At 43.2% G+C, this 25470-nt stretch overlaps 1 protein-coding gene across 12 annotated transcripts in view; it reads left to right on the top strand.

Moving 5' to 3' along the window:
- Positions 1–23745, top strand: part of brd4 (bromodomain containing 4) — a 60571-nt gene extending 36826 nt beyond the window's left edge. For 3 of the 12 annotated variants that reach the window (XM_056287212.1, XM_056287203.1, XM_056287208.1), the window contains exons 8-19: positions 745–993; positions 2000–2250; positions 6279–6598; positions 8678–8776; positions 9092–9478; positions 9792–10580; positions 17646–17752; positions 18109–18262; positions 18394–18524; positions 18705–18910; positions 20226–20472; positions 23155–23745. In XM_056287212.1, coding sequence (XP_056143187.1) covers positions 745–993; positions 2000–2250; positions 6279–6598; positions 8678–8776; positions 9092–9478; positions 9792–10580; positions 17646–17752; positions 18109–18262; positions 18394–18524; positions 18705–18910; positions 20226–20472; positions 23155–23223 — 3009 coding nt within the window. In that variant the 3' untranslated portion in view covers positions 23224–23745. The remainder of the gene's footprint in view (positions 1–744; positions 994–1999; positions 2251–6278; positions 6599–8677; positions 8777–9091; positions 9479–9791; positions 10581–17645; positions 17753–18108; positions 18263–18393; positions 18525–18704; positions 18911–20225; positions 20473–23154) is intronic. The other 9 variants (XM_056287207.1, XM_056287209.1, XM_056287206.1 and 6 more) reach the window with 8 other exon arrangements.
- The last annotated feature ends 1725 nt before the right edge of the window (positions 23746–25470 follow it).

Below are 25470 nucleotides of genomic sequence, written 5' to 3' on the forward strand. Positions count from 1 at the left end.
TTAGCCTTACCTTTCTTAATATCTTTTGATAATAATGCTCAATTAATGTCATTAATGATGCTAACATGTTAGGAAACCAACTCTACCGGGTGTCATACTGATATTTCACTCCCCACTGGGATTCCACTCCCCTTCCTGTGAACACACATTACGAATCTCCTCTACTGCGTAGGCATCAGTCGTCTCAGTTTCAGTATTCTGCTTTTCTCTTTTTCACTGAAATAAAACCTGTTTTCTGAATGACTCAGCTCATTAGATGTCATCTTGTGCTTCGCTACATATTAGTTAGTCAAGATACTGCATATAAAGACCAATTCCGCTGTGCAGGATGAGGGAAAAAAAAACCCCGAAGCATCCAAATACTGAAATTACGTTCAAATACCATAGAAAGAATATGCAAATATTGGGCTATTCGGGATCAGCCCAAGAAACCAACCATCATGCAGGCAATTGATTTGGTCAATATGACAAAGGCACTTCACTTGTGTGGAATTTAATTTGGATCTTTTTCAAATGAACTACTATAGCATTGAGATGTCTCAGTTTTCTGGTTAGCAGTTCACTAAACTTTTTTCTTTTTTTTTTCTTTTTTTCTTGCCAAAGAATCTATCACAAGATCCTTTTATACTCAAAATTCAATAAGGATGTTAAGTTTATTGTGCCATAGCGAGTCTGTCCCCAAGCAGAGTAGATTTTACCTCTTTATTTTTGTAAGCTGATCGTTATTATCCGGTGTTACTCCAGGATGTGTTTGAGATGCGTTTTGCTAAGATGCCAGATGAACCCGAGAGCAAGCCGCTGGTGTCTGCTCCTGCTCCCGCACTCCACCACCCGGCGCCTGTCAAGCCCCAGCCACCCGTCAAGCCACAGCCGCCAATGAGTCGCATCGCCTCTTCCTCTGACAGCTCCAGCGATTCATCCTCCGAGTCCGAGTCCTCTACAGACGACTCAGAAGAGGAGAGGGCCCAGAGGTTGGCTGAGCTCCAGGAGCAGGTTTGTGACCAAATGAAAAAGAAAAGATGTTTGTATTCAAAGGAATCTTGCAGCAGATAGGCTGGTGGACCGACCCAAGTTAAAAGTGCAAAGAAGTGAACTTATTTCACAAAGTTAAATGTTCCAGCCTAACAAAACTAAGAGGTGAAACCAAATACTCCTCAAAAACCTGAAGGAGAGGGGTCCGCGGTGGTGTAGCGGTCTAAGCATCGGCTTTGTGTCGATGCAGTTGCCCACTGGGGACCAGGGTTTGCGCCTCGGGTCTCGTCAGATCTGACTATGGCCGGACTCGATGAAGCAGCAATAATTGGCAACCTTGTCTTCGGGAGGGGGGCGGAGTCGGCTTGTGTTAGTCACATGAATGTGTCTCTGTGTGTGTCGGAAAAAGCAGTGGTTTGGCCTGGATTTCGCCTTGCCACTTCCGTGACAAGGCGAAATCCTCCTTCGAGACTGCCGGCTGGAGAGATGCAGTTGGCGAACGCATGCAGTACGAGGGTGGGCGTTTGAACTAAAATAGGGATCGATTGGCCACTAAATTGGGAGAAATCAGAAATTTTTTTTTTTTTTTAAAAACCTGGAGTATTAATAGAAACCTCTCGGGATATTAATAGGGCTGCCCCTAACTGCTGTCAGAATTAAGACAGGGAAATCAAACAGAGAAAGAAACACCACACCAGAGGTGGGCATAACAGTACGAACCGTAAATTCCCCACTTCCCACCCAATCTAGACCCTTATTCTGTCCCATCAAATCCCATGTTGAGGCAATGATGGGGCACATAAACACTTATCCCTTTCCCTTAACCAGGGTCAGTGCTCTCCCTCTGCACAAACACAAAGTATCTACTCTATCCGATGTATAGTTAAATGTTTGTTTTCCTTTAAATTGCCCTCATGTAAGGCCTGTTGCATTTAATATGTATTTAAAAATTGTGCTGCATAAATAAAGCATGATTGATTTGATATATTTATTTTCCAGGCCCTTTTTTCCTTCTTCTGACCAATAGTTTCCTATCTCGATACAGCTGAAGGCTGTTCACGAGCAGCTGGCTGCCCTCTCCCAGCCCCAAGCCAGCAAACCAAAGAGGAAAGAGAAAGAGAAGAAAGAGAAGAAAAAAGATAAGCATAAGAAGAAAGGAGGCATGTCAGGCCTGGTGGATGAAATCCAGGACCCCACGCCGCTCCCGCAACACCAGAAGAAAACCAAGACCAGTACCAATGCCACAAACAAGGAGGTCCTCCCCAAGAAAAAGCCCAGGTAGGGGGTCGAACTTGGTTCCCATCGCTTTCCCCCTGAGCCAGGCTACTTTGTGAGCTTAAGTGGGATTCCCCAAATGTTACATGACCAGTGTTTCTTAATCTGTTGTAAGACACTCTAAGAAATGTACATGCAATTTCATTAAATTTTCATTTCTGGGATCACAATAATCCTACTCCAGAGCAGGGTTTCCGCTAGGATTTTTCCTTGCCGGTCCAATGTCCAGAAAGAATTTATTTTACCGAACAAATGTGAAACTTACCGGACACGTTCAAAAACAGTTTGTTACAAATGCAAATATAACCACCTACACTTAGGTTGAAGAAATAATGACAAAAACCTCAAATCGGTTTATCTATTTAATGAACAATACATATTAAACAAAACGAATTGTACTAATTGTGCAAAACAAACAATAGCAAAACACTAATAACCAACAGAATACTCGTAACAGTTAGCTCAGACTATATATGCTACAGCTAGCAGACATCTTTATTTTCTCCGTTTTTTTATTGCGGCAAACTCCTCTGCTGCCGACTTAAAATCAAAGGTGGCTAGAGTGTCTTTGCAGCTTGCAATGTGCATAAGCTGCGTCACTCTCTCCTGGTCCAGCCGATTTCATTGCACCGTCGAAATCAGGAGCCCTTACTGCCCTCAGTAAATCATTCCTCTGAACTGGTGACCTGGAATGTCATTTTTGGCCATGTGAAACACAACTTTTAATTGTGAATGCAGCTTCTTTCTGGTCTGTTCATGGGTGCTGTCGATATGACTTTTTATAGCCGTCTGATGTTGTGCTGCCTTGACTGCGAATATATGATCTTGGCACTGGCTGTGCTGCCCTAATGTTGGCTGACCCTTTCGTAAATCAATTTCTCCTCCCTGAGCTAACACAAAGGCAGCAAAACATTTTGTCTACCCCATCCACAGTTTCACACTTCAGCCACCTGAACTTGTTCTTCCACTCGGGTCTCAAGTGGTCTCGCCTTCTTTGGTGCTGGACCCTCGGTTTCTGGGATGTCCTCATCAGGCACAGAGAGAGGGATATCAGTAGACTTAGTGCTACCACTAGACTTGCTTCTGTCGTTTGGGAAAAATTGACCTATGTTCGACTGTTTTGCCATAGCTAACTGCTTGCTAATACGACTGTAAGTCAACGATTGGAGATATTCCCGTGATTCATAGCGAATCAATAATGGTTTTGATTTTCATTTATCGATTTCCGTTTGGATTGTTTACATCGAACTATCTGTGATATGCCAAGGCTATTAACTTTAGCTGTGCTAGCTAGCGGGCGCTAGCAAATGACCGTCTCCTGTAATATTTGTTCACGTTAATTTGCATAACTTTAAAAAATTCTGTTGACAAATTCTGCAATCAGTTGATCATTTGTGTAAATATGTTATAATGTAGAACTGATAGAAAAGTTTACTTTGACACTGTTTGGGATACATTAGACACCGTCTTTCAGTTATGAAACCTATGATAGCGATAACTTCAAACTTAACGTTGACTCAGTATCATCCGTAGGTCTTACCACTGATATCATTATTCTGCAATTACGCTGTAACTTAAGGTGCGGCTCATCATTGTGCTTTTCATTGGCTTTTTGTCCATAGAATGAAAACGACCACATACATAACCTTTTCGTGAATTATTTTAATTTGTAAAACTACAAGCCATCCCAGCTATTTCCATTCAATGCAGCTTCGGACTGAAGTAGAAAACTGGACAGCGGTATCATGGTGACGCCCATTGTTTGGCCAGGAATAAGGTAGTAGTATCGCACAATTAAAGAGCGGATCCCTATGGCGGAAAAGAGCACTGCAGGCTGTTAATGGGCTGTTTTGCTGTCAAAACAGAAATGTCAAGGTGAGGGCTAGCCAAGGCTCAGCGTTTTCGGTTTTTACAGATTTTCACCAAAAAATACCCAGATTTTTAAACTGATTTTCACCCGGATTTTGTTTCCACTGATCCAAAAGTTGTTCCTGTTCATGTGAGGTTATGTAACAATGTCCTCTTGTGGTGAAATTCGGCATGCTGGATGACTTTGAAAAATAAAAACCGAAAACGCTGAGCCTTGGGGATAGCCAACGTTATATCTAGGCTACATTTTTTATGCGCATGCCTACCAGACATTTTGACTGGCAAGTTTTTATTTTTCTAGTTTTCCATAAATTTTACCGGTCAAAAACCAGTATTTACCGGCTAACGGAAACCATGCTCCAGAGTTTGCGTATTTATCTGCCATTCAGGCACAAGATGCACAAGTCCACTGGCTAGTTGATGTGCCTGATTAGACAGTTTCCATATAGGTGACCATTTCAATCGTAAAAAAACAAATATCTTAAGTATATTCATATGTCAAGCATACCAAAACTAACAAATTTCTTTCTTTGTTAAAAAAACGTAATAGCAAAATAGAACAGTAAAATGTATGTAATTTATGCAGCACAGTGGCCCAGTGGATAGCAATGTTGACTCACAGCAAGAAGGTCCTCGGTTCGAACCCCAGGCCATCCCAGGTCCTTTCAGTGTGGAGTTTGCATGTTCTCCCCGTGTCTGCGTGGGTTTCCTCCGGGTGCTCTGGTTTCCTCCCACCATCAAAAAGACATGCATGTTAGGGGTAATACTCCTTCCTGTCTACGCCGCTGAGCAAGGCAAAGGGAAGAAGAATGGAGTTGGTCCCCTGGGCAGTGCAGCTGCCCACTGTTCCTGTACAATAGGATGGGTTAAATGCAGAGAACGAATTGGTTGTCAGAATACAATTCATTGTAAGAATACAAAGACAAATTTTTTTAAAATTGCTTTTTTTTTAAAATGTATGTAAAACGTGAAGTCCACGGTGGTGTAGCGGTCTAAGCATCGGCTTTGTGTCGATGCAGTTGCCCACTGGGGACCGAGGTTCGCGCCCCAATCCCGTCAGATCCGACTATGGCCGGACTCGATGAAGCAGCAATAATTGGCAACGCTGTCTTCGGGAGGGGGGCAGAGTCGGCTTGTGTTCGTCACATGAATGCGTCTCTGTGTGTGTCGGAAAAAGCAGTGGTTCGGCCTGGATTTGCCTTGTCACGGAAGTGGCGAGGCGTCTCCTTCGAGACTGCCGGCCGGAGAGATGCAGTTGGCGAACGCATGCAGTACGAGAGTGGGTGTTTGAATTAGAATAGGGAGTGATTGGCCACTAAATTAGGAGAAAAGGGGGAAAATCTGATTTTTTTTTTTTAAAGCAGTAGTTCAGCCTGGATTCACCTTGTCATGGAAGTGGCAATGCGTCTCCTTGAGACTGCCGGCCGGAGAGATGCAGTTGACGAACACATGCAGTACGAGGGTGGGTGTTTGAATTAGAATAGGGAGTGATTGGCCACTAAATTGGGAGAAAAGGGGAAAAATCAGAAATAATTTTTTAAAAATTTTATTTACATAAAACTCTCTTGCAACTGACTCGCAGTTGCAAGAGTGAATACATTTTACTCATTAACTGAATACATTTTACTCATTAACTGAATACATTTTACTCATTAACTTAACACAAAACAAGAGTTCTGTAACACATTGTTTATATAGATACAGCATTAGCTTGTTTACCTGAACAGAGCAGGTTGACAGTGCGGTCATCGGCCTGCTTACGCATATATTTTACTGATTACTTCACAGAGGTACATTTGATTGAATGTCTCGAAGTAGAGAAACGTGAAAGACAGTTGCCTTCCCTTCGTGCTGAGCCAAAGGAGGCTTTGGACATCCGATTAATGCCAATTTGATATGTCTTTTTCTCTGTGTTTAGACAAAGATAGTCTTTTTCAGCATAGGCACCCAGTGGATGTGAGAGTTGCAAAGCACAATGAGGAACAGTGATTTGTCATATAGGCTCACTAACATAATTTTTAAAAGCTGTAATTTTCTCATGGGGGGAAAAAAGGGTCGACTCACAGGTGTCCTGTCTGTTAAAGGGTACACCATGCTAGCAATTTCACAAAACAAGTTGTGTTTTATACACAGCCCTCATGCTTTTATGTTTTCATCCTCAGTAAAAAAGAGGGAACAAAAAACAACCTACCACCTGTTCCCGTACTGGAAGACGACTTGGGCGCACCGGGGTCGTCGGCTGCAGGGGAAAAGTGCAAGCCCATGTCCTACGAGGAGAAGAGGCAGCTTAGCCTGGACATCAACAAGCTACCTGGAGACAAGCTGGGCCGCGTAGTGCACATCATCCAGTCCAGAGAGCCCTCGCTCAAGAACTCCAACCCAGACGAGATTGAGATCGACTTCGAGACACTCAAGCCCTCCACTCTACGGGAGCTGGAGAGATACGTGTCCTCCTGCCTCCGCAAGAAGAAAAAGGTTCCCGGTAAGCAGCTTTTGGAGGGTAGCTAGCTAGCTGGCCTATCAGTGGGTTCTTGCACAGGTCTGGAAAGAAAGGGAAATTATTTTCTTAATTTCCAGTTCTGAAAAGGTATGGAAATGACCAGAAAGCAGTGATTAACATTATAGAGATTAACATTATATATTGTATTAAAATTATACATATTATGACATTATTATAATTAACGTGATATAATAATTATATTATTAATTATATTAATTATACTATATTATTATATTATACATATATTTTCCAGATTTGAGTTTAAATCAGTTTGTTTTTTGAAAAGTTGTATCAATATTTTCATGATATTGCATGACTTCGTCCCGTGCTTAGCATGACTGACTCTAAAAACCTAGTCCATACCTTCATATGCTGCTTTATTGAGCACTTTAAACCCCTTTTTATTGGTCTCCCTTGCCAAAACCACCTCCAGATTACAACATACCCAAACCTCTCTCGCTGGAGTCCTCACACACCGAATGCTCGGCTCACATCACTCCCATCTTTTCTTCTCTTCTCTGCTTACCATTTTAATCCCGTACTCAAAATTATTAATTAAAAAAATTATTTTCCTAAACTGTAAAGCTCTCCATGGTCTTACCCATCCTATTTGTCTGGCTTTTTCCATTCATACCCTCCTTCCTGCACACCAAGGTCCCCCAGCGCTGGTTTACTCTCTGTCCCAGATTCAGACTGTCTTCTGTGAGTGGCAGGTTATTTAGTGTCATTGCTCCTCAACTTTGGAATTCACAAAGCATCCCGTAACATTTCCTCCATCACATCTTTCACCCATTATTTAAAGACTTAGCCCTCTCTTTCTATCTCACCTTCTTCTTATTGATTGTTGTTATTGTCATTTTCTGATTGTTGCTGCTTGTGTTATGTAAAGCCCACTGAGGCAAATTTGTAATTTGTGATAATGGGTTATACAAATAAAATTTGCTATGTTGATACTTACTACTGTTAAGCAAACTTGAGCTCCGAAAAGGTGCTATATAAATAAAAACGTATTATTGTAATTGATGAATATGATGACTGGTCAGTGCAAATGACCTTTTAAGGCAGTTTTCCTTTAACTTTGTGCGTCCAATTTTCCTCTCTGGGGGAGATGCAGGAGGGTACAGCATCGCTGATCCAACAGAAAGGCATGTTCTGAAACAAGTAGGGATGCCCCTCAAAACCTGGTTAAAAATTAGAACCTGTTCAAAATAAGCAAAACCTGGAGTATTGATGAGGTCCAGCATTACCAGTTCTGCTATTAGTACTGGAGAATTTAGAGAGTGAAATTTACAGTGTGGTAAATATGGTTTTCAAGGAACTGATGGAAATATCGAAATTATAATGTTGCTGCTCTCTCTCTCTCTCTCTCTCTCTCTCTCTCTCTCTCTCTCTCTCTCTCTCTCTCTCTCTCTCTCTCTCTCTCTCTCATAATCATGATTAATAACAATAATCATGCTCATTTGTAAAAAAAAAATCTTAATCATGTTACATAGAACTGAAAAATGGAATAACAGCAGCATTAATTAAACCCTCATATAAGGCACTTGATACTACAAGCTCCAATTTCCATTTATAAAAATATTATTTTTACTATAGCCCACTGAAGCAAATTTGTAATTTGTGATAATGGGCCATACAAATGAAACTGACTTGACTATAGCTCAATGTGTTATGCAGGGTTGAGAATATGTAGGTTTCATTATTCCAACCAGACTCCACACCAACTGATTTCACTTATTAGCACACCTTCAACCAAAAACAGGAGGAACTAATCAGTGAAGTCCAGTAGAGTCTGGTTGGAGTAAAGAACTGCATACTCACAGCCCTTCATGGCACATTGTTGAGTGCCACCACTATAGATGCCACGGAAAAGTACTGTATCATCAAGTCTCAAAAACAAGGTTTGGAAAAAGTTTAGAATTTTTGAGATTGAAAATGACCAAAGTCCCTGCAGGTCAGATGCAAAGCTCAGTTGTTTGCCAAAGGTTCATACATTTGTAATTTTATTTTTATGTTCTAGAAACATTGAGTGATTAGATATGTTTCATTTACTTCCACCAGCAGTTGAGAAGCCATTGGAAGCCATGATTGCCAACAAAAAGGCTGGGTCCTCTTCTGAGAACAGTGGCTCTAGTTCGGACAGTGAGGGTGGAGAGAGAGGTAAGGGATTCCTACGGTTTTTGCAACACAAATGCTTGGAAATGGAATACTGACATGGCAAAGGTCAAGTTTTGCTGAGAACCACAAATGTTTGCACATACAAGGTATTTTTCTTGGTGTCCTGCACACATTAAAGGCACATAGGACGTAACCATCAAAACTGGGAAGATTAAAGAGTGTCAGATGACATCTAGAAAAAGAGTATCTAAGAATCCCAGAGCACTTTCATATAGCTGAACGCCAAGTGGACAAGGGATTAAAGCAACTTGGGCAATAACGAGCTGTAACATGGTCAATTTACTTGATTATTGTCAGGAATGATTCAGAAGCAGCAGAAGAGGAAAGGGCAATCTGCAAAGGAGGGGAAGAAGATGCATTCCCATGTTCAGGGAGGCGCTGCAGCTCAGGCTGGGCTTCATCCCCAGGGTCCGGGCCTCCAGCCTAGCGGCCAGATGAAGCAGCATCAGCCGTCTCCTGCAGGCTTCATGGCCCCACCAGTCACAGCCCTTGAGTCTTCCCAGATGCTGGAGAACAGCTTCGACTCCCTGCCCCACTTTGGCCAGCCGCTCATGCACCTGTCTCACCACACTGGCAATGCCTCCTCACCTGCACCCCCTCACCTCAACTCCCACCCCACCGCTGGGCCCGTCTCCCCGGAGACTCATCCCTTCCTCAACCAGCATCCTGTCCTCCCGTCTCCAGGTATATATCTACGAGCAGTAATCACATGTCATTTTCAGTATAGATTTATCCATCTTCTGTGGGGTGTCTCCGTGGCTCAACCAGAAAAAGGCATATCTTAAGGTGCAGGTTTTATTGCAGCTTCCTGTGTAAGAATTCGACTCTGGGCCTGCTATCAAATAAAGACTAAAACACCACATTAATATTTTTTTCAAAGGAAAATGAATGAAACTTTTATTTGTGTTTGCAATAATGACTTCTAAAACCGTACCATTGAGTCAACTAATTCACTTCTCTTGTTCTCTCCCTGTCTTCTCCCTTGTTCACACTGAAGCCCTACACAACGCCATGCCCCAGCAGCCCTCCCGGCCCAGTAGCAAGGCAGCCCCTCTACCTCCCAAACCCCCCCAGCAGCAGTCAGCACCCCCTCAGCAGCAGCCAAACCTGCAGCAACAACAACAACCACAACAGCAGCAGCTCCAGCCCCAGTCGGCAGCCCCACCTCAGCACCAACTGTCTTCTCACATTCTCCAGCCCCCTCAACCCCTGCACCAGCGGCCCCTGTCTCCCCCAACACTGACCCCGCAAGGCCTGCTCTCCTCCCAGCCACCTCAGATGCTGCTGGAGGATGATGAGGAGCCGGGGCCCACGATGCCCCTGAGTCAAGTGCAGCTGTACCTGCAGCAACTCCAGCAAGGCCGCCAGCCCTCGCAGCACCCCCCACAGCTCATGCAGTCCCTCCAGGCCCAGACTCGGCAGCAGCAAACACAGCAGCAGCAGCTGGGGCAGGCACCCCTCCTGCAGTCTGTCCAGGTGCAGTCACAGTTGTCCTCCCAGACATCCTTGCCTCCCTCACAGCTCTCGGTCCAGTCTCAGGCCCAGTTAGCCCCATCACAACAGACCCAGCCCCCACAGCTGCCCCCTCACCCAGCCCGCCACATGCAGCACACTCAGCAGCCTCAGCAGCAACAGATGGGCTACCAGCAGGGCCCCGGACAGGCTTCTCAGAGCCAGGGCTCTCAACACAAGGTGTCTATGCCCACTAGCAAAGCACAGCATATCATCCAGCAGCAGCAGCAACAACCCTCCCCTCGTCAGATGAAGGCTGACCCTTACAGCACAGGTGAGTTCTAGAGGATATTAATATTGATAATAATAACTTTGATTTATATAGCACTTCCCTCAAACAATGTTACAAAGTGTTTGCAAAGAAATAAAACCAAACAAGGCAAAAATAAGAATAAGACCAAATACGTAAGAGTGAAAATAAAAACAGTATGAGTAAATAAAAACAAATATAATACGTTTTGTAAAAGCATTCAAAAAAACAAAAGTTTTAAAATGAGACTTAAAAGAAGCTAGAGACTTGGTTTGTTTTGGTTCAATGGGAAGAGAGTTCCGTAGTGTGGGGGCTCTAACAGCAAAAACCCGATCACCCTTTGCGACAACCCGAGACCTGGGAATAACCAGCAGGGCTCCATCTGCGGATCTTAATGGTCGAGAGGGCATATACCAGGTCAATAAATCAGAAATGTATGTAGGAGCAAGACCGTTTAAGGCCTTAAAAGTGAATAATAAAATTTTAAAATCAACTCGAAATATAACAGGGAGCCAGGGTAGAGAGGCAAGCACAGGAGTGATATGGTCATGCCTCTTTGTCCTGGTAAATGAGCGGAGCAGCGGTGTTTTGTACCAACTACAGACGGTGGAGGGAGCCCTTACTGATACCTGAGTAAAGTGCATTGCAATAGTCAAGCCGAGAATAGATAAAAGCATGTATAACTTTTTGCAGATCGGCAGTTGATAAAAATGACCTAATTTTGGAGATTACATTGAGCTGGAGAAAGCATGACTGAACAACGTGTTTGATTTGATTCTCAAAACCAAGGTTAGCATTGAATATTACCCCTAGATTCCTAGCAGCCAGCTTAAGACTACCTGACAGTCCACCAAGATAAGTACCAAAAGGGCTGATGGAATTTGAAGAACCGAGCAGAATGACCTCAGACTTATGATTAAATTGAAAAACATTTTCAGACATCCAGGATTTTATGTCAGAGAGGCAAGTTATGAGATTTGCTAAGGCGCTAGGATCTGTGGGTTTTAGTGGCATGTATAACTGAGTGTCGTTAGCATGTATATAGAAAACAGAAGGGGGCCAAGAACTAAGCCTTGAGGGACACCATAACTCAACAGCCATCGAGAAAGTAGAGTTACCCAGAACAACAGAAAAAGTTCTGTTGGAAAGGTAAGAGCGTAATAAACTAAGAGCCAAGCCCTTGATGCCAATCCAAGTCTCTAAGCAATGTTAGATGATACTGTGATCGACTGTGTCAAAGGCAGCACTTAAGTCTAAAAGAACTAAAATCGAGCAGTCACCTCTGTCTGCAGTCAACAGTACGTCATTAGTAACCTTAACTAGAGCTGTCTCGGTACTATGAAGTGCTCTAAAACCAGACTGGAAACTGTTAAAAACACTATTATTGTTCATAAAAGAAATCAATTGAGATGAAAATTACTCTCTCCAGAACTGTAGATTAAAAAAAGACAATTCAGAGATTGGTCTGTAGGTACTTAAGGACATGGAATCTAAATTAGGTTTCTTCAGCAATGGGTGAACAATGGCATGCTTAAAACTGTCTCAAAAAGAACCAGAAGCCAGAGAATTATTAAGAATTTGCAGAATAACAGGGCTAACAGTTGAAAATACCTCCTTGAGCAACTTAGTGGGAACGATGTCTAAAATACAGGAGCAGGAGTTCATACTGGAGACTGTACTCTCTAACACTGAAATTGTAATTAGTTGAAACTGGGTAAAAGAAACAGAATTAATATAGGGAATGAAACGAATACAAGGGTCAGGCTGGATTTGGGACCTGATATTCTCCACCTTATTTACAAAATTGAGTGAAAAAAATTTCAGACAGTTCAACATCAGGTTAAAAAAACAAGTGGAGGGACCATTAATAACAGAATCAATTACCCGAAAGAGACTAGCTTCGTCTAGTCAGAAAGGCACGAACTGAGGAAGCCTCTTGGATGAGAGGCGAAACGTCTTCACGGATATATACCAAGTCCAGTTGCACTTGATTCAACTCCTTTGGATAACCATGACCTGGATGAATGAGAACATTCACAGACATCTTACCCGAAAGAGAACTTTAGGGTTGTGGTTATTTCTAGATATCAATTCAGAGAAGTACGCTGATCTCACATCCTTAACTGCCTTCTGGTAAATTAACATTTGGTTTTTAAGGGTGTTATGTGCTAATTTGGACTTGTTGACTTTTCATTGTCACTCTGATTTTCTACAGTCTTCTAAGGGCACGAATGTGATCATTCAGCCAGGGGAGGTTATTTGATTTTTGTTTCCTAGTTTTAAACGGTGCAATTTGGTCAAGGATGGATAGGCACTGATCATTGAATGAATTTAACAGTGCATCTGTATAGAAAGATTAAAGGATGATGAATTACAGCATCACAGAATTTAATTGCAGAACCAGTGTTGAGAAGGCAAGAGTGTGTTTTAGATGGCGACTAGGAATAGTGAGCTGTAGTGGAACTTTGAAAATGACAGCTTTATGGTCACTTACAAGCATATCCGCCAGATTAAGACTCTCTAGGGAAACCAGATGAAGAAGGTCTAAAATATGACTTTTGGAAGATATGGCCCCTTTAACAGATTGAATGAGGTTAAAGAGTCTACAAGATCCAAAAAATGTGAAATCAGAGAATGGGAAGGACAACACAACACACATGAATATTAAAATCACCAAGAATAAGCATCCTGTCATATTTTGGCATGACAATAAATAGAAGGTCAGAAAACTCAGAAATAAAACCAACTGAATTAGGGGCCTATAAATTAAGATGCAGAGTAAAGTGAGCCACTGATAAAAAAACATAAAACCTCAAAGGAGATAAAATTACCAAAAGTAGCAGGATGGCCTGGGAATATGAAAATATGCAAAATCAGGGGGCCTAGCCCAATCGGGAGCAGTGTCCCCTGTGGACTGCCATGTCTCAGTAATCATAAAAAGGTCCAGATTATTAGAAACAAATCATTAATGATAAAGGACTTATTACCAAGAGATCTCTCAAGAGGCCAAAATTGTTTGGTGTCAAAGCAGAGTTAAAACCGACGCGAGTACAGCAAATAGGATGCAAATTGCAAATATTTGCTCCAGATATTCAGTTGTTGTTGTTTATACTATAAGATACATCATGTAGACTAGGCAGCATGGTGGCCCAGTGGTTAGCACTGTTGCCTCACAGCAAGAAGATCCTGGGTTCAATCCCCAAGCTGTCCCAGGTCCTTTCTGTGGAGTTTGCGTGTTCTCCCCATGTCTGTGTGGGTTTCCTCTGGGTGCTCCAGTTTCCTGCCACCATCAAAAAGACATGCATGGGGCATCCGGATGGTGTGGCAGTCTCTTCTGTTCCCTACCAACACGGGGATCACCGGTTCGAATACCCATGTTACCTCCAGCTTGGTCGGGCGTCCCTACAGACACAATTGGCCGTGTCTGCGGGTGAGAAGCTGGATGTGAGTATGTGTCCTGGTCGCTGCACTAGCGCCTCCTCTGGTCGGTTGGGGCACCTGTTCAGGGGGCAGGGGGAGCTGGAGGGAATAGCGTGATCCTCCCATGTGTTACATCCCCCTGGTGAAACTCCTCACTGTCATGTGAAAAGAAGCAGCTGGCGACTCCACAGAGGAGGCATGTGGTAGTCTGCAGCCCTCTCCAGATCGGCAGAAGGAGTGGAGCAGAGATCAGGATGGCTCAGAGGAGTGGGGTAATTGGCCGGATACAAATGGGGAGAAAAGGGGGGGTGGGGAAGACATGCATGTTAGGGTTAATCGTCCTGCCTGTGTCCCTGCCCAAAGCAATAGGAAAAAGAACTGGAGTTGGTCCCCGGGCACTGCAGCTGCCCACTGCTCCTATACAATAGGATGAGTTAAATGCAGAAAACAAATTTCATTGTAACCTACAATGACAAAATAACGTGGCTTTCTTCTTCTTCTGGATGAGCGGCACAGTGCCTAATAATAGTCTGTATGGGGGAAACCTCCCAGTGAGAGGGTCAATGACAGAGGAGGCCAGCAGAGAGAGCCAGTGGGCGGAACAGTACTGTGGGGTGTCACCACAGGCAGAAGCGGAGGCTCCGGAAGGGAAATGTGGGATGTAAACAGTCAGTCACGTGGAAAGGACTGTACAGGATTCTTCAGGTTGGCTGCTATTATCCGGCTACCCAGCCCGTTGGGGTGGACGCCGTCAGTTTTGAAGAAGGAGAGACGATAATAAGCCAGAAGCAACATGTCTGGTCCACACACTAATCCCCTTTTATATCCGGTGTTAAAATGTGTCCTGGGTGAATTGCACTTAAAATGCAAAGGGACAAATTATAGTGTGATTGCTTTTGGACCAGCCACCATTGTGGCTGCTAGTTGGCTAAAGCCAAATGTCCCTATCCTGCTCACAGTTATGTCCAACAGCAGCATCACAGACTCAGCAGAGCAAATAACCAAGATTGTAAACTTGCTAGTCAAAGGGGAGGAGATGCCTGCCATAGGAACTTGGACAGATTAGCTGAAGAGTTTGCAGGAGCTAGTTACTAGCTCTTGCAAACTGTTTTCCTGATGTTTATTTAACTATAACAAGTGCCTGCTAAAACTAGTCACTTTACCGAGTCATTTTACTCTGCAGTGTTAATACATATTTAGAGCAAATAACCATTTAATGATTGTGTAAAACTTGTCAAAGTATGGTTCAGAAGTGTAACTTTTGTACTCATTAATTATACTGATATGCTTTCTTTTTGACTGGGATGCTCAGTAAAGTTGTTCGTAATTGCTTGCACCGCAGAAGGTTAAAGCTGTAAGCTCAATAAGCGCTTGTTTATTTAGGTGTGTTTACATAATGATTGAGATACACTACCGTTCAAAAGTTTGGGATCACCCAAACAATTTTGTGTTTTCCATGAAAAGTCACACTTATTCACCACCATATGTTGTGAAATGAATAGAAAATAGAGTCAAGACATTGACAAGGTTAGAAATAATGATTTGTATTTGAAATAAGATTTTTTTTACATCAAACTTTGCTTTCGTCAAAGAATCCTCCATTTGCAGCAATTACAGCATTGCAGACCTTTGGCATTCTAGCTGTTAATTTGTTGAGGTAATCTGGAGAAATTGCACCCCACGCTTCCAGAAGCAGCTCCCACAAGTTGGATTGGTTGGATGGGCACTTCTTTGAGCAGATTGAGTTTCTGGAGCATCACATTTGTGGGGTCAATTAAACGCTCAAAATGGCCAGAAAAAGAGAGCTTTCATCTGAAACTCGACAGTCTATTCTTGTTCTTAGAAATGAAGGCTATTCCATGCGAGAAATTGCTAAGAAATTGAAGATTTCCTACACCGGTGTGTACTACTCCCTTCAGAGGACAGCACAAACAGGCTCTAACCAGAGTAGAAAAAGAAGTGGGAGGCCACGTTGCACAACTGAGCAAGAAGATAAGTACATTAGAGTCTCTAGTTTGAGAAACAGACGCCTCACAGGTCCCCAACTGGCATCTTCATTAAATAGTACCTGTTAGAGCCTGTTTGTGCTGTCCTCTGAAGGGAGTAGTACACACCGGTGTAGGAAATCTTCAATTTCTTAGCAATTTCTCGCATGGAATAGCCTTCATTTCTAAGAACAAGAATAGACTGTCGAGTTTCAGATGAAAGTTCTCTTTTTCTGGCCATTTTGAGCGTTTAATTGACCCCACAAATGTGATGCTCCAGAAACTCAATCTGCTCAAAGAAGTGCCCATCCAACCAATCCAACTTGTGGGAGCTGCTTCTGGAAGCGTGGGGTGCAATTTCTCCAGATTACCTCAACAAATTAACAGCTAGAATGCCAAAGGTCTGCAATGCTGTAATTGCTGCAAATGGAGGATTCTTTGACGAAAGCAAAGTTTGATGTAAAAAAAATCTTATTTCAAATACAAATCATTATTTCTAACCTTGTCAATGTCTTGACTCTATTTTCTATTCATTTCACAACATATGGTGGTGAATAAGTGTGACTTTTCATGGAAAACACAAAATTGTTTGGGTGATCCCAAACTTTTGAACGGTAGTGTAGTTTGGACATGTGTGGAGGAGAGATGCTGGGTATATTGGGAGAAGGATGCTGAATATGGAGCTGCCAGGGAAGAGGAAAAGAGGAGGTTTATGGATGTGATGAGGGAGGACACACAGGTGGCTGGTGTGACAGAGGAAGATGCAGAAGACAGGAAGAGACGGAAACGGATGAGCCGCTGTGGCGACCCCTAACGGGAGCAGCCGAAAGTAATAGTAGTACATAATGTTTGCTTGGATAAACTGCGGTTATTGATAATAGATCTATTTTACTTGAAACTGAAACTGTCTGACTCATTAAGTAGAGGAAATACCTGTTTGTCTGAAGTCAGTTACTGCTCACCTTTAGCTCCAACATCTGCAGCTATGACATTACACACTTTGGTCTTGTGTTGTCCCTGTAAAATGTATAGGCTAACAAGTTTCATGTACTTTTCCACCTCCGGGATGAAGCGTTCAGCTTGCTTTTTCTTTTTCTTCCCCCCTGTCAAAGAAATCAGAAATCACACTTGAGAAGGTAATGCTGATTTGACATATGACAGTATATGACATCAGCAGGTCTTCATAAAAACAAAAAATGGGTGAATGACAGCCAGCTTGTCCAAACCTAGAAATCTAGGTAAACTAACACTTCCTTGAGGCATATGGATTTAGGGAAGTAGATCTGGTGCAGAAACAGAGCATTGCAGCACAAATTCTGCATGTCTGGTGTCTGTCTCATGTGGGTCAACTGCTCCCAGTAGACATTGCAGCTGTGAATAAAATAGTTATGTATCAGCTCTGGCACATGCATAATGTCTAAGATGCTTCCAGTAGCGATTGGCCACTGTAAATAGGCCAAGTGTAAATAAATCTAAAAATCAAAATCACATTCAAAATGTCTGCTCTCCCCCTAGAAAGGATCAAATTGAGCTGTATTTAGTAGGACCAGGCTGTAGTATGGCACAACAAAGTTCTGGGGCATTGCAGTTGGATATTTATCCAGCTGCAGGAGAAAGATCCCTAATAACAGGTTTAAATGTGGATAGATTGTAACTCTAAACACCTCCCTCTTGATTCTGACAGGCCACCTGAGGGACAACCCCTCTCCTCTCATGATGCATTCCCCTCAACTACCGCAGTACCCACCTGTGGGTCACCAGTCTCCGCCTCACAACATGCAGTCCAAAAAGGTAAGTCCCGCACATACACACACATAGACACATACATATTATCCACTAATCAGCCAAAACATTAAAACCACTGACAGGTAAGTGAGTAACATTGATTATGTTGTTACGATGGCCCCTATCATGGGGTGGGATATATTAGGCAGCAAGTGAAGAGTCAGTTCTTGAAGTTGATGTGTTGGAAGCAGGAAAAATGGGCAAGCGTAAGGATCTGAGTGACTTTGACAAAGGCCAAGTTGTTACAGCTAGATGACTGGGTCAGAGCATCTCCAAAACGGCAGGTCGTGTGGGGTGTTCCTAGTATGCAGTGGTCAGTACAGTCTACCCGTTTTTTAACTCGTGACCATTTCCTCACCAAGCAGCAGAGGGCCCCTGGAAGCCACAGCGGGGTAAAGGAGGAGAAGCTTCCTCCCTCGCCAGTGATGAGAGGAGAGTCCTTCAACCCTGCCATGAGACCAGACCATCACAAACATCTTGATAACAAGCCCTCTCTACCAGGCCACGGCCAGCAGAGTCAGTACCAAGGCTTCTTGTTCTTCCACTCTCTCTGTTAATGCGTAAGAACCCAAATCTTTGCGGGATATTAACAGTGTGTATGCACGTGTGTGTGTGTGTGTGTGTGTGTGTGTACTAATGTTGGGCAGATGTGAAGTCCACAGACAGTTCTCGGCCCGTCATCCGCTCCTCTGAGTCCGGTGGGCCGCCCCCTTCCCTGCAAGATAAGGATAAATTCAAGCAGGAGTCCAAGGCATCTGTGGCACCTAAAAAGGTACAGGTGGGTGCAAGGATCATAGTGCCTTTTTTTTTTTTTTTTTTTTTTTTACAATCTCATTAGATTTTCAGCCCTCAGTGGGATTAGAATCTTTGTTTTGTTTTAAACCTGATGAGTTATACTCTGCCTAGCACCCACCGACAGTTCTCCTTCTGTCTCTGTTTCCCCATATGGATAAAACAGGATGTGAAATTGAAGAACATGGGCTCATGGGCCAGTCTGGCACAGAAGTCCACGTCAGCGCCCTCATCTGCGGTAAAATCATCAAGTGACAGTTTTGAGCAGTTCCGCCGGGCTGCCCGTGAGAAGGAGGAGAGAGAGAAAGCTCTGAAGGCCCAGGCCGAGCAGGCGGAGAAGGACCGGCTCCGTAGAGAGCAAGAGAAGCTACGGTAACAAGGACAGACGTGGAACAGACGGGAGGAGGATGATAACTTAATTAGCATGGCACATAGTGTAGTCAAGTTTCATAATCAAGGCAAAACATGATGCAGTAAAATGAAAACATCGCTACGGGGGGGGGTTGTGACATGAACCTTGGTCGGGATATGGGGCAAAGGGTGGGTTTGACATTTAGCATGTTTACATGCACACCAGTACCTCACTTACTATGAGTAAACAATTTTAACAAAATGTTTTAATAAAAGCATTTTGATGGTTCAGGATAATTTGACTTATTTGACATCCAGGTTTACATGGATTCTTTTGGACTTGGCTGTGTTGTCAGAGGTCTATGCCTTGTCCAAACAACATTTGATACACTGTTTCTGATGACCTTTCACATGCCACAGTTTCAAAAAGCCAAAAGAAACCAGACTAAGGCGTTGGCATGCACCAATAAATGGAGTGAGCAAAAATCCAGGTTTCTTATCGGGTTTTTATATTATAATAAATCAAACTTATATAGCGCTCAAAGTCGCTTTACAATAAACGGCGGTGAAACAAGACAACAGATAAACATAACACAGACATACAGGGGTCGATGGGAAGGGGGGGCTACGAGAGGGAGAAGCGGCAGCCACACTTGACGCCAGCAGTACTCTTCCACTTAAACACATACAAAAGGGCAAGAAAAACAAAAAACAACAACACTGTGGACGTTGATTTTCTGTAGGGGTTTACTCTTGTAGCCTATCCCTCTCCCGAGGTATCCACTAGGCAGTGGCACTATTTACCCCATAGCTGGGGGCTGGTTCGTGGGCATGAGGGAATAGCCACACACTGGTGGGTCTGTGTACCTCACGTCTAGGGGCCAGACCTCCTCCAAGTCCCTTGTAGTTCAGCCAGGGTCCAAGGTGTACCCAGTTACCATGTGTCGCCACGAGGAGGCACTACATAGGGTTTGCTGTTGGAAAGGCTATTTACTGGCAGGGAGAGACTTGCGTGCTCGGCTCTCCTGTTTGCATTTCTGCTAGCCAGCGGGGAAGGTTGAGAGTGAGACATGACAGGCACAGAACACTACACCAACACACTAGACGCTTCACAACAACCCCACTTCTTACAGAAGAATGTCAGACACATATATTACATGTGTTTATAAAGTTGGATTGTCTGGTTGGTCTATCGTTTTATGATATCAGTGTGCATGTAAACATATCCATTGACTCTTAATTAAGGGGGGGGGGGCACTAACCAAAATCTAACCAAACAATCGTAGAAAGTGTTGGCCTTAACCTTGCACCAATGGCTGGTTTATATGTCCTTCAGGGGCCGGGATGAAGAGGATATCCTGGAGCCCAGCAGAAGGGTACATGAGGAGCCTCGCAGACGGCTGGAGCAGCAGCAGCAGCACATGCAGCCTCCCTCGCAGCAGCAGCAGCAAGACCCCCAGCCTGTCACTGTACAGCAACCTCCCCAACCCCCCACACCGCCCCAGCCCCCAGCACAGAATCCACTGGACCAACAGAGGGAGCTAGCCCGCCGTCGAGAACAGGAGAGGAGGAGGAGAGAAGCGGTGAGATTGTTTTTTCAAAGCGCAGTGGCTATGGATACGAATCCTGGAGCGCTAAGTTATTGAAGCACTATGCAGCAGAATTGTAAAAACCAGAACAGGGGTAGAGGCAAAATTATAAATCTAAAAACAGTGATTCTCATGACAACAGCCAACACATGCTTGCATGTTGAATATTGGGCCTGCATAATTTAACTCACTGCTGTTGCATGCCTTCCTCTACACTCTTACTATTCACCACTGCCACCATACTTCCATACAATAATGCTTGCAATACATCTCAGTCACACTGCCACTTTGAGTCGGTATCCAAAGCTGAGATCGGAGTGTCCTCCTTTTGGAAAAGCAAGTCAGTTACATTGAAGTCTCTCGCACAAATCTGTGCCAATGATTGGTGCAATTGACTTGCAAGGTTGGTTTGGCTTATGAAGCCGCTTTGTACAGCTGTATCTTACAAAAGTTACTCGCCCCTAAAGGACAAACACCCAACTTTCACTTAAGAGAAAAGTAACTATCATCCATTACTGTCACCAATAATTCTGCTGCATTACTTCAACTACGTAGCCCTGATGGATCGGTCCTCAAAGATGTGATCTTGAGATTAGTCTCAATTTCCATGAAAGATCAGTTTGATTTACTTACAAAAATCTTCTGGCTCACAGGGCTAGATGCAGGTCAAAGTGACAAACGATGGGGGGGGATGACAGAATTTACAGCAAAGGACTGGAGTCAAAAAATAACCATGGGTGTGATTATGCAGCACATAACTTGACTTGACTTATAAGATGTACAGTGGCTTCAGAAAATATTCAGACCCCCCCTACTTCGTGTCGTAGATTTGATTTTAAATGGATAAAATTGTCATTTTTCCTTATCACCCATAATGACAAAGTGAAAACATGTTGAGAAATTTTTTGCATATTTATTCAAAATGAAGAATTGAACTCTAGTTCAGGGATGGGCAACATGATCCAGAAAGGGCCGGTGTGGGTGGAGGTCTTTGTTCAAACTAAGCAGTTACACACCTGATTCTATTAGTCAACAAATAGTCTTTGCTAAGGACCTTGATTTGAAGACTCAGGTGTGTAACTGCTTGTTGGAACAAAGACCCGCACCCACACCAGCCCTTTCTGAATCATGTTGCCCATCTCTGATTCAGAACTTTGTCGAAGTCCATTTGGCAGCAACTACAACTTCGAGTCTTCTTGGGTAAGTCTCTACAAGCTTTGCAACCTGGATTTGGGCAGTTTATCCTGTTCTTCCTGGCAGATCCTCTCAAGCTCCCTCAGATTAGATGGAAAGTGTCTGTGAACTGCCATCTTCAGGTCTCTTCACAGACGTTCTATGGGGTTTAAGTCTAGACTTTGTGTGCTTCATGTCATTGTCGTGCTGAAAGGTGAACTGTCGCCCCTGTCTGAGGTTGTGTGCAGGTTTTCTTTAAGGATCTCTCTGCATTTGGCTCCATTCATTCTTCAATTCTGACCAGTCTCCCCATCCCTGCCGCTGAGAAGCACCCCCATAGCATGACACTGCCACCACCATAGGGATGGTATTAACTAGGGGATGAGCAGTGCCTGGTGTTCACCAGACAGTGTTTTGAGTTCTGCCCAAAGAGTTCAGTTTTTGTCTCAACAGACCAGAGCATCTTTTTCCTCATGCTCTGAATCCTTTAAATGCCATTTGACAAACTCCAAGTGGGCTGTCATTTGCCTTTCACTCAAGAGTGGCTTCCATCTAGCCACTCTACCATAAAGGCCTGATTGATGGAGTGGTGCTGAGGTGGTCATCCTTCCGGCAGGTTCTCCCATCTCTGCAGAGGACTTCCGAAGCTCTGTTAGAGTGACCATTTGGTTAATCAGTTTGGTCGGATGGCCAATAGTCCTGGTGGTTCCAAACTTCTTCCATTTCACAATTATTGAAGCAGCTGTGCTCCTGGAGAGATTTAGAAATGGTTTTGTACCCTTGCCCTGATCTATGCCTCACCACAATCACAGAGGTCAACAGAGAGTTCCTTAGACTTCCTGGCTTGGTTTTTGGCTTGACATGAAGTGGAAATTGTGGGACCTTAAATACACTGGTGTGTGCCTTTCTAAACTATGTCCAATCAATTAAATTTGCCACAGGTGGATTTCAATCAAGTTCTAGACACATCTCAAGAGTAATTGAAGCAAACAAAATGCATCTGACCACAATTTGGAGTGCCATGGCAAAGGGTCTGAAAACCTATGTCAATGAAATATGATTTCGCTTTGTCATTATGGGTTATTGAGTGTAAATTGATGGGTAAAAATTGCAATTTTATCCATTTAAAATTACATCTACAACACAAAAGTAAAAAAAAGTTAAGGGGTCTGAATACTTTCTGAAACCACTGTATATTTGGTTTGAACATCGACAGAGTTGGCAGGCTTGACCAATAAACTGGTAAATGATTGGAGAAAAAACGTCTGGTTAGATGTGAGGGTAATTTTGAGTCTGAGACCCAGGTCCATTCCTCCTACAACGACATTGGCAATTAAGTGTTTCGGTTCGAAAACAACTCTCATTTGGTTACTTACGATGTATGGATCGGGATGCTGTCCCCTTTTTTAGGAGGGGGGTGAGCTGGGCAACAAGGGAGGGGAGCACATCTCGGCAAACAAAGTACATGTTGTTAATGTTTTGTTTTTGTTGTCTTTTCCCTAGATGGCGGCAACCATTGACATGAATTTCCAAAGTGACTTAATGGCTATCTTTGAGGAGAATCTGTTTTGAGGAGGACAGCCACTGAGACGTAACTGCAAAAGTTACAAGGACGCAAACTAACTCTAAAGAGAGATTGGCGACCGTGTACCACAGAGGAACTAGAAGAATCTATGTAAACAGAACTAGGTTTTATAGCGTGATGAGTGGTCACTGCTTTTATTGTCCATGGACCGAAAGGACGCGATGGACAGGGATACTCGTAATCTTTTCATCTGATGTCATTTCCTCGGGACTTGGCGCTGTCTGCCCAGCTTTTACCGAGAGAGAGAGAGAGCAAGGACTCTTGCTGTCATGCTCGCCGTTGTCACCCCGGCTTACTGCGTGGTGTTTGCGGGAGCAAAGGCAAACTGTTAATCGTAGGAGGAAAAGACATCCCAATAACTATGAAATGCTCTGATAATGTACTGACAGACTGCGCCGAGGCACTCTGAAACCACCAGATGTCCAAGGTGGCGGAGAAGACCGGTCTTTTGTGTTCTGTTTGTGTTTCGTTTCTTCGTTGTAAGTAAAGAGACATGCAATGGCGGTGGTCTGGCGGATGGGGTTTTTGGGGGGTTGGGGATTGGGTGGGAGAACTTCCATACATACTGTAAAATGTATATTTCTCAGCAGAGAAGGTACAGTTTGCCTTACACCTCTTTCCTATATGGGCCGTACACTCTGTGGCCTGGACTCACGAACAAACCAATAACAAGAGTTACACCCAGGAACAGCATAGATCTTTTTCTTCATGTAGTATCTACTGTAAAGAAGTATTTTCTTATACTATGATAACTGTTTACTTTGAGTCTCTTGTTTTTTTTCTTTTTCTTCTTCCTCGTTTATTTTAAACCTTCTCACCAATACACTCCGCCACTGACGTCTATGCCAAACAACCCTATCACCTGTTATGCTAAATTGTTTAGTCTTGAGTCTTGTAGGTAGCTCGTGAGAACGCCTAATATATGCATTATCACTTAATTCCAGCAAGTATTTAGCAAAGACAGAATCTTTTTTCGGAAAGCTCTTCGTCTTTTTTAATTGAGCAGAGCTGGATATCGCGGGCACCGATGGATTGAAGTCTCCAGCTGTTTCCGAGCTTTAGTTAAGGAGACAGGTTCACCACCACTTAACACCATTCGTTTTCATGTACAACACATCCAGGTGGAGCTGTTGGCCTCTTAACAACTGACACACATTCACACTACTGAACTAGTTTGTGGGTTACTAAGGTGAGCAGCTTGTCTCTATTCCATCAGCCGGCCACTTTCTTTTTAAAAAAACTATTTTTTAAATTTAGCGCTCTGATCCAAGTTTTATGATTTTGGTCCAAGAGCAATACGCAAAGAGATTTGTTGTTGGTTTTAGGGGGGCGGGTGGGAGTCAAAAGGAGCAAAATACAAACGCTGAATGAATTGGCTTAACTGTTACAGGAGAACTTCAAATTGAGCAAAGATAGATAATTCACACTCGTTGAACGCATCAGACGGCGCTACCCAGCCGGTCCTCACAGTCAGTTTCCTTCTGCTTCACCTAGGGCACTTGGGCAACAGCGCAAAACAATAACAAACTATTACACACAAAACAAAACAAAAAAAAAAAACAAAAAAAAAGCCAGGAAGAGGAAAACTTAAAAAAAAAACACAAAAAAAAAAACAAAACCAGTTTTGATTTCTATAATTGTTCTTGTTCGATAATAGTGGATGTGAATTCTAATTCTGTTATTAACTGGGACATCTGTAGGATCGGGGATTTGGTTGAACTCTGAATGAATCCTGACGTGTCTCTTACGGTGTTTTCTCCAGTGCCTGTATTGTATTGCGATTCTAGTTGGCTTATATTACATTCGGGGATAGGAGGGGGCAATTGGGGATCGGGTGGTGTAACATTTCATGGGAAGGGAGATTTTGGGGGGAGAGTTTGTGTAAAACAAAAAAAGAAAAAAAAGGAAAGTCAGCATTTTATATTTTACCCATTATCAATAATCAGGTTTTAATTTTAGTTTTAGCTGGACTTCTACGATGAGTGTACACACCCGACGACTATTTTCTCATTTTTGTCAACCAGTACATTTTAGCTAGATACATTTCAGCGTTGCCACAATAGCATTTGAGTGTACGTCTTGATCTGTGAGTGTGTAAGTTTGGATGGCTGTGTGAATGTATGATTTTATTTTATTTTATTTTATATTTTAGTTTTGTGGTGCAGGGAGGCATGTTCTGCATTGTAGATAAGCGTTCTTTTGGTGAGAATAATCCACAGTGCTTCTGGAGAACT

This window comes from Lampris incognitus, chromosome 10, assembly GCF_029633865.1.
Source record: "Lampris incognitus isolate fLamInc1 chromosome 10, fLamInc1.hap2, whole genome shotgun sequence".
In the NCBI taxonomy this organism is placed as follows: domain Eukaryota; kingdom Metazoa; phylum Chordata; class Actinopteri; order Lampriformes; family Lampridae; genus Lampris; species Lampris incognitus.